Source organism: Silene latifolia, chromosome 9 (assembly GCF_048544455.1).
Source record: "Silene latifolia isolate original U9 population chromosome 9, ASM4854445v1, whole genome shotgun sequence".
NCBI lineage: Eukaryota > Viridiplantae > Streptophyta > Magnoliopsida > Caryophyllales > Caryophyllaceae > Silene > Silene latifolia.
This window is the reverse complement of record NC_133534.1, coordinates 39,149,462-39,158,818: the sequence shown is the minus strand read 5'-3', so window position 1 is coordinate 39,158,818 and position 9,357 is coordinate 39,149,462. Positions and strand designations below refer to the sequence as shown.

The window sequence follows — 9,357 nt, the reverse complement described above, 5'->3', positions numbered from 1 at the left end:
GCTATTCAATTTTTATAAGCACCTCACGTTGAGACAGAGTCTTATATGATCCTGTAAAAGAATACGTAGTACATGACAAGTTTGACAGGAATGCTACACATATTTACCTGCGTAAACTGAGTACTCGATTCAAATGAATTCCATACAGGATTTTATTATATGTCAGAAATATATTAATCAAACGTATGGAATTCATTTGAAAAGAGCAAGTATAAAATTAACTGTCTTTCTTGTCTCAGGTTTGTCACAGTTTTACAAATTAAATCACATCACTATTACGGAGCTGTTTGATGTAAGTCTCCGCAAACATGGCATGTGAAGCTGCTCCAATAGGAAGAACATTCTCATCGAGGAAGAAGTGAGGAGAATGAGGGGAGTGTATAGACCCGACTGTCTCATTTCTGATACCAATACCGATCATGATTCCTGGGATCATTTCTTGGTAGAAGGAGAAGTCTTCAGCTGCCATTACCACCATCCCTGGTAACACATTTTTGGGGCCTAGTAGAATATCCCCCATTATTTTCACGTGATGATATAAAGTATCGTCGTTGATGGTTGCTGGATAAGATGGGTTGTCTTCTCCGTCAAACTCCACATGCCCCTGACATCTATGTACACTTGCTCCATTCTTGACTACCTACAAAAGTATCAAAATACAAGAATTAGACATGCCATGCCAAATGGGTCATTTGGGTCGGATTTTTAGGTTCGGGTTAGTTAACAACACATGGAAGCCGTTTGCATACAAAAAATAATCAGATGTTGCAGGAATTTATTCTTGAGAGGAACACTCGTAGAAAATTAGGTCATCTGTTTAGCAAGATTCATACAAGAAAATAGAAAACATGTACCTCTACCAATCTCTGCTTAAGCCAGAGAAGACCTTCATTTGTAACACTCCTGATTGTCCCTCCAAATTCAACAGAAGATGGAATTATGTTAAAAGATGTACCACCTTTGACATATGTTACAGAGAGTACCTGAAGAAAGCTAGTTGTTAGCCCAGTTTACCGGCAATTTATGACCAACTTATTATATGTCAGAATAACTTAATTAGTTGAATCTTATAATCTATTATCTTCGAACTTATTCAATTTCTAATGAACCCAAAAAGATCCAAACTTTTTGGGCTTTGGAGTATAATGGATTCAACTAAATGGCTGATGCATTTGCGTAGTCATCAAAAGCCAAAGCGCTAACATATCAAAGCAAACAGGGTTCCTTTCGTAGTATTAACAAAGGTAAGGAAGGAAATACATACATGGCTGGACAGGGGATCTGCTTCTCTGGAAACAATTTGCTGTAAGCTCAAAATAATGGATGATGAAGCCGCAACAGGATCGATAGTAAAATGAGGGTTAGCAGCATGTCCACCTTCACCTTCGATTCTTACTTTGAATGTGCTCACACCTGCTAGATGAGGCCCGGAAATACACGATATGGTTCCAGTAGGAATGAGAAAATCGACATGCATTCCAAAGATTGCTTGGGCTGTGCCAAGAGCCCCTTCCTTTATCATGTGAGATGCACCCGCTCCTCCCTCTTCAGCAGGTTGGAAAAGCAATCTGACAGTTCCCTTTACAAAGATTTGCCCATTATCATATTTTTAGGATTAGATTGAATTATTTGCAGGTAATGTAAGTATGATGTAAGGCAGCAAAAAAGAATATTCCTCTATAGTTCATGGAATGTTTCAATCTCTAATGTAGCCTAAGACTCACCATAAAGCAAAATGATTTGCTAAAATGCTATTGCTTCTTTTTTATGTGAAGCATTAGTCATTCAGTATTTCAGTGTAACATTGGATGCAGCTTTTGTAATGGATCATCCTCAAACAATGTTGTTAACACAAGGGTAAGGCTGCATAGTTTACGATTCCCATAACCCCGCTATTTGCTAGTACCTTTCAGATACAAAGCCATTTTGATGATGATGATGTTGTTGTTCAAAGAATGAATACTAGGATTGAAAAAGTAATATAAAAATTTCAAAGAATATACATGGCATATCATTTTCCTACCTATAAAGCATTTTTGGAAAGTGCCAAAGTGGATTATCAACAGAAGCTAGTTAGCACATGCACCCAGAATAAATGAATGCACAAAATCACTTAAGTAATCAAACAGCAATTGCCCGTTACTTTCGGAGAAATGAAGCTTGGTGCAAATCCATGAAACAGAAATACAGAAAGCGGATGAACATAGTAGTTTATGAAAACCAACCTGGAGATCATCCTTCCGTTGATTCAGCAATTTAGCAGCGCCAAGGAGCATTGTTGTATGAGCATCATGTCCACAGCCGTGCATTTTACCATCAATTTTGCTCTTATGTTCCCAATCTACAAGCTCCTATTCTCAAGTACACGGAAATGATATTAGCCCTAAAATGCTAACAACATCATCAGGCACAATGTACTCGGTTTTATACAAATACCTAAAAAGAAATGGTGGCAGTGTTCCTTCACAACTTCACCTTGGAAACACAAGGCGAGGAAATTCATACATCAAACCCAAAGAATATGCATTTACATAGTTGTATAGCAAAAACAATTTCATCAGCCAAATTGGTCTAAGTTGGTCTAATCAGTCAGCCTCACTAGGAAAACCTGTAAACCCTCTACACATACTTGTCTCAGACTGTCGGTATTACACTATTACCCACAGAAAGAAAAATAACAGCCACCAAGCATGTAATTAGCCTAATCCAGTAAATGAAGGAAGTAAACACAAATTCAGCAGACAATAAGCCTTCATTTGATATCAAATGACAACAACACACACCCAAACATTTTCTTCTAAAATCGACTTTTATTTCTTCTTTTTTCTTTTGAGGAAAAAACCCCGTAGGGTATTACTTCACTAACGATAAATCGAAAATTACAGCAGCGTAAGCAGTCAATGGTAAATTTTCTGACCAAATAAGTTTACCAACAACTCTAGGCCTTACGTGAGCTAAAAAGCATGAGCCACACAATTGTTAGCCCGGCTCGTGTGCCACCAAACAACGAAATGAAAATAACTACACAAAGCTAAGATATAATCGCTAATCAACGAGAAAATGCTTCTTCCCTTTCTCGGTTTCTCGTCAACATGTAAAACATTAGCACAATGCCTATCAAAGAATGAATTTATCAACATGTAACATTACCACATGTAAACACTAAATTGGAAACTAGCTCATTCACATCAATCAACTTTTCACTCATCACATTTCAATGAATTTATTCCAAAGCTAGAAAATATTTTGGCTCCACTGCAAACACAACTCCAGCCATTCAACATTACTTCACAATAGCTAGCATTCACTTCATACGACAGCAAGTAATTAAGCAACCTTTATCTCCACAAATCCAAACACTAACAGAAGCAGTCACCCAGATGAAAATCATACTAAATTCTTTTCCTTCTATAAAAAGTCACCCCAATATGTACCAAAAAAAAAAAAAAAAAAAAAAAAAGTCACCCCAATAATTGACTAGTTCAAAAAAATTATCGATTCAATATTTACGCCTTTTCAAACTTAAATCCAGACTCCGCTACTGAACAACAACGACGACGACGACACTTCAAATCCTGACTCAGTCCACATAACCAGAAATCATAAAAAAATAGTTTCTTTTTAAATATTTTGTATTTCAAAATCACCTGCAGAGGGAGGGCATCCATATCAGCCCTAAGAGCAACAACAGGCGAAGACCCAGACCCGATAACAGCAACAAGACCCGTTTGTGCAAATGGGTATTCATAAGGAATACCAAGTTTATCAAGTTCAGTCCTAATAAGAGCACTGGTTTTGAGTTCTTGAAATCTGAGTTCTGGGTTTTCATGGATTTTTCTTCTTATTGAAACTAACCAATCTTTGTCATTTCTTGCTTCATTTAATAACTTAATTGAGTAATTTTCATCTAAATTGAGACTGCTACAAATGACAGTAGAAGTAAAAATAACTAAAATACAGGTGAATAATAGGAATGGAGCATAGGAATTAGTGAAGAGTGACATACTCACATGGAATATTTATGTGTGAGTATGAACCAATTAATAGAGGTTTTTTTTTACTGAAATTCAGAGTTGGAAATTCTGGCATTCTGACAAAACACACATCATCATAGACGACTAGTTCATCTACCAGTCTTTTTTTTTCCTTGCTGCTAAAGGTCGTCAGACAAATTACTAAATATCGTCGACAATTTTAATGAACTTCCTAATTTGCCCCTCCCTCACACTCCCCTTTATAATTTCCATTTTATTCAATAACAACCTTTCACATTCGAAATTTTGAAAAAAAAAAAAACCCGACTCAAATTTCAACAAAAAAACGTATCGACCGCATAATTTCCGTCACGAATTCAAACATTCAACAAGGTATGTGATTAGTATTCAAAATTTTTTGTAGTATTTTGTTAATGTTGTAAATTTGTGACGGAATTAGGATAGATGCCAAATTAGTGACGGAATTAGGATAGTTGCTATGATTTCAATCGGATTTAGTCGTTATCGTATGTGATTACTATCAAACGCAATTATCGTATCAATTAACCGAGACAAAAAAAAAAAAAAAAAAAAAAAAAAAAAAGGAAAACGCAGCAATCTGGGCCGGGACGAGGGAGTTCTTCGTCCAACACCAGGCCCAGACGAAGAACCCTCACGTCCTGTTAAGGGCTATGGACGAAGGATTCTCTCGTCCTGCATGATGGGCTTTGACGAAGAAATCCTTCGTGCGCCCGCCGTTACACGGTTTTTTTTTTTTTTTTTTTTTTTGTTTTATAATTTCTCGATACTTTTTTTTTTTTTTTTAAATAAATTTTTTTCCGTCTTATTTTGTTATCGTTATAAAGTAATAAATTATTAATAATAATTGTCGTCCGTGCCGAAGTCGTTGTAAATATATATTATTTCCGTCTCGTTTTGTCGACGTAAAATATTAATTAATTATTACTAATAAACACCTTATGGGGATATTTTTTTTTTATTATTTTTTAATTAACTTAAACTTATATTTATAAATATAAATATAATTATTACTAATAAACTTATATTATTTCCGTCTTTGTTTTATTAATTTAAGTAATCAAGTTGTTGTAAAATTATTTTTGTTGCGTCTCGTTTAGTTTACGTAAAATATTAATTAATTATTATTAATAAACCCCGTTCCGGGTTAATTTGTTTTTTTTTTTAATTTTTAATTTACTTTAACTTATATTTATAAATTCTTTGTTTTATTTTTTGGAATAGATGGCCGGTGGAGGAAATGACCGTCACGTTCGAGCTCGAAAGGGGCTCCAGTTTGAGTTTGAGGTTGGAGATGTGAGTGCCGATTCGTGGACTGATGAGCGGATGGAGGAGGAGCTGGTTCGGTCTGGTGATGTGATAGGTGAGGAGGAGGCGGGTATTGAGCGAGTGCGTAGGGTGCCACGTAGACGGAATGAGGAGGGGCGTTTCGAGCGGAGGTCGGATGGTAGTTCTAGTAGTGTGGTGGCTCCGAAGAAGAAGTCGGGTAAGGATGTCTCTTGGTTGATCGATCATCGTGTTCCTGGTGGTCCTGACTTTCCCCACGTGATTCCTAGCTTCGGGGGCCACATTGCCAACACCATATGGGCGACTCCTAATGAGGTTGGTCGACCAGTTTTGACGGGTTACCACCGGTTTGGTAAGACGAGGTTGTTGAGTTGTTGGCCACTCCCTCCGGCCGTTAAGACTATTTATGGCCATCTTGGTCTTTCTCACCTATTAGATTCCATGGCCGAGAATTATAACATGCCCCTTATTTCTGCTTTTGTTGAGAGATGGCAACCCGACACCAACAGTTTTCACATGCCTTTTGGGGAGATGTCCATACTCCTTCACGATGTTGCGCAGATCTTAGGCGTTCGGGTTGATGGTAACTGTTGTAAGGTGGAGAGTAATGACGGGACGTTGGCGGATCCCCTTATGTATGTATGTGGCTTCTTTGCGATTTCATCAGAGAAGTTGAGGTTGCCGTTAAACTCTACTAAGAAGGTCCCTATTTACAAGAGTGGGGGTATATTGGTAGATGCAGTTTGTGAAACGGCGAGAGCTAATTGTGATGTTGTTTTTGCTCAGGGGTTTTTGGTTGTGGTGTTGGGGTCGACACTTTTTGTCGACAAATCAGGTGATAGGTGTACACGACTACGCTTGGGGAGCCGGTGTACTTGCCTTCATGTACCGACAGTTGGGGGTGGCTTCACGTGCTGGTGTGAAGACTATTGGTGGTTGCTTGACCTTGTTGCAATCGTGGATCTATGAGTATTTTCCTATGTTCAGACCCGGTCCACCTTCGGCAATTGACCCTACTCAGCCTCGGTCGTGTTCTTGGAGATCCGTTGGTCCTTTCGCTCAAAATGCGGAGAAATTGTTGGAGTATCGGAGGTTGTTAGATGGGCTTACTTGTGCTTCCATTAGGTGGGATCCGTACGGGCGCGTCGGGAGGAGTATCATCCTCGTACTTTGTATACGAGTTGTATTCGTTTCATGGACATAGCGGAGCCGTACCCGGCTGATCGGTGTTTACGACGGTTTGGGTATGTGCAGATCATACCCAATCCCATTATGAGATTGACAGCGCATCGTCACCGCCGGGTTTAGGGTACGAGGTTAGTGTTGGGGTTGGGAGACCGATCATCTTTGGGATTCTTTGGCGGGGATCACGTGGTTCGGCTTTCTCGTAAATCGAGACCGATTAGCTTCCGGGTGAGACGGAGCCAGAGTATGAGGCTTGGTTTAATGGGAATTCTCACCCGTTCATCATTGATCCCGACCACCATGATGCCCCCGCCACATGAGGATTTTGATATTCTGCTTTGAGGTAATAATATTACTTACGATTGTTGTAATAATCGATATAATTTTCTTCTTGTTCCTCGATAATGTTTATAATTTTCTTGTCAATTTGCAGACTGCACGTGCTGTAATGTTTCAGTTTTACGAGGCCAAAAAAATTAAGGATGACAAGAAACAGCTTGCCTTCCTCCGCAAGATGATGAAGAACGTCGGCCCATTGATTGAGAGGGTCGGGGATATCATACGTCGGCGAGACCTCGTCAAACACCCGGTGATGTTGTTCGGCGTAGATCGGATGGTGTGTACACGATAGCGGCGAAGAGGATGATAACTAGTTTGTGTTTGTTTTCATTTATGTTGTACGGTTTTGAAGACATTTTTTATGTTGGATGATTATGTTAGTTGACTATTTGAACGTTTATTTCAAAAAACATGACGGTTTTAAATTCTGAAATTTCTTAAATTTGTTGAATACATAGCAACTGATGCAAATTCATACATTTCTGGAAATAGTAACTACTTCATGACAATGGCCAACATAATGAAAACAAACAAATACAAGATACACTTGAAATAAAACTTCATCATCCTTGTCATTTCCGAAATCTCCTTTTTTATACCTATCACTTGCTCTTTCATGACATTTCCACTTGATGCATCATCACCTTCATCTTGACATGCTATATTCAACTTTTTTGTTATTGTTAAATGATATTCAGTCAACCACGACACAAAACGATCGCAAGGTACGCACTTAAAAAAGCTTTCTTCGGATTAGTAGTCATCCGGAAATCATGATGATAGCGTTTCTTTTACAACGATTGCAAATTTGATTCTTAAAATCAAGGCCTTCAATTGGTCGGGTTCCCCACATTGAGGATGATGTTGACATAAGTAAAGATTTGAAGAAGAAAATGGAAGATGATGAAGATGATTGGAAAATAGAAAAGGTTGAAGATGAGTGCAAAATTACAACATTATGTAGATGTTTATATAGGGAAAAATGTTACCGTTATAATTCAAATGTTACCGTTATAATTCAAATGTTACCGTTATAATTCAAATGTTACCGTTATAATTCAAATGTTACCGTTATAATTCAAATGTTACCGTTATAATTCAAATGTTACCGTTATAATTCAAAATAACCGTTGTATTTCAAAAATAACCGTTGTAATTCAAAAATAACCGTTACAATTAATAGGTTATAAATAGGCCATTCTATGTCAATTTCAATCACAACATCCAAATCATCTTCACTCACTACAATACTAATTATTCACTCACAACATCCAATCCTAAAATGGTTCTCACAAATGCTCAAAAATCGAGTTTATCAAATAAGAATCGATTTAATTGTTCAAAATTTACCAATTCTAATTGAGCGTCTTGAATCAGTGGTTCCTAGTGACACTGTATGGCACCTGCTTGAAGAGCCTCCAATTGGTACCCTTTGTATAATTTTACAAGGAAACCCGGATCATGTTCTAACTCCAGCAGTTAGAGATGAGGTTGTTTCTGATGAAGTACTAAACGAGAAGATGTGGGAGTTTCGTAGGTTAAAAAGTGATATCTTTACATATTTTGAGCGCATTCTCACCGTGATTGATTACCCAAGACTATCAGACTTATGTGCTGGTAGAGTGCCGGGGCAAGGAATTCTTTATCTCTACTTGAATGATTTATTGACTCAATATATGTCTACCCAACCTGAATAAATTGAGATTCAAGATCATGAAGAAGATGAGGAATCGTCATCTTCATCATCGGAAGATAATTAAGTTCGGTAGTTATTTAATTATGTTATGTTTTAAATAATAATCGTTTATGGTATGGGTTTGGGGTTTAGGGTTTAGGGTTTGGGGTTTGGGGTTTGGGGTTTGGGGTTTGGGGTTTAGGGTTTGGGGTTTAGGGTTTGGGGTTTGGGGTTTAGGGTTTCATTATGTTTTCAATGGTTTATGTTTTAAGTATGTCAAAACGCGTTTTAAGGAATGTTTTAATTAAAATATGTCAAATTATGTTTTAAGGATTGTTTTAATTAAATTACGTTTTAAGTCAATTAATCGGATGCAGAGGATAATAAACTACAATAATCGGATAATTAAATAAAAAAAAATATAAGGTACAATATTCAGATATATAAAATAGAAGGTACAATAATCGGACAAATAAAAGCTAAGAACACCTCGCGAAACCGCGCCATAATCGGATCTGATGTCGATACAGGCCATTATAATGATCTACGCTTGCATCATGTACCCAACAATGGGCTATTGGAGGCATAGGTGACAAGGGGCGTACTCGGAGCCGCAAATAGTGGTTTCCCGCATGTAATACCCATAAGACACCATATGGGGCACGTACTCCGGGAGGGGCTCGTAGAGGCAAATAAGTAAAACTACCATTCCAATTTCGCTGACCTTCTTGATCGTCAAATGCAGAAATACAACATATCACCCAATTGTACATCGTAGCATAACCATATAGATCAAAACCGTCCATCCAATTACCCGAGCCACACGGTATCTGATCCATAAATGTAATTCTAGCTACC

General features: G+C 37.7%; 1 protein-coding gene across 1 annotated transcript; it reads right to left on the bottom strand.

Moving 5' to 3' along the window:
* Nucleotides 1-9: 9 nt before the first annotated feature.
* LOC141599627 (IAA-amino acid hydrolase ILR1-like 3) lies at nt 10-4,145 on the bottom strand. The gene is made up of 5 exons (XM_074419700.1): nt 3,648-4,145; nt 2,226-2,351; nt 1,265-1,579; nt 855-983; nt 10-640 (listed from the first exon to the last, which is right to left on the bottom strand). The coding sequence occupies exons 1-5, from the start codon at nt 4,002-4,004 to the stop codon at nt 260-262; spliced, it is 1,308 nt and encodes a 435-aa protein (XP_074275801.1). The 5' UTR covers nt 4,005-4,145; the 3' UTR covers nt 10-259.
* Nucleotides 4,146-9,357: the final 5,212 nt, after the last annotated feature.

What these genes read in the sequence shown, in the direction of transcription:
- LOC141599627 (XM_074419700.1), bottom strand. Translation starts at nt 4,004, where the DNA reads ATGTCACTCTTCACTAATTCCTATGCTCCATTCCTATTATTCACCTGT. An exon ending in AACGGAAGGATGATCTCCAG is followed by an intron (nt 1,580 to 2,225) that starts GTTGGTTTTCAT and finishes ATCTTTGTAAAG; the next exon opens with GGAACTGTCAGATTGCTTTT. An exon ending in CAGATCCCCTGTCCAGCCAT is followed by an intron (nt 984 to 1,264) that starts GTATGTATTTCC and finishes AGCTTTCTTCAG; the next exon opens with GTACTCTCTGTAACATATGT.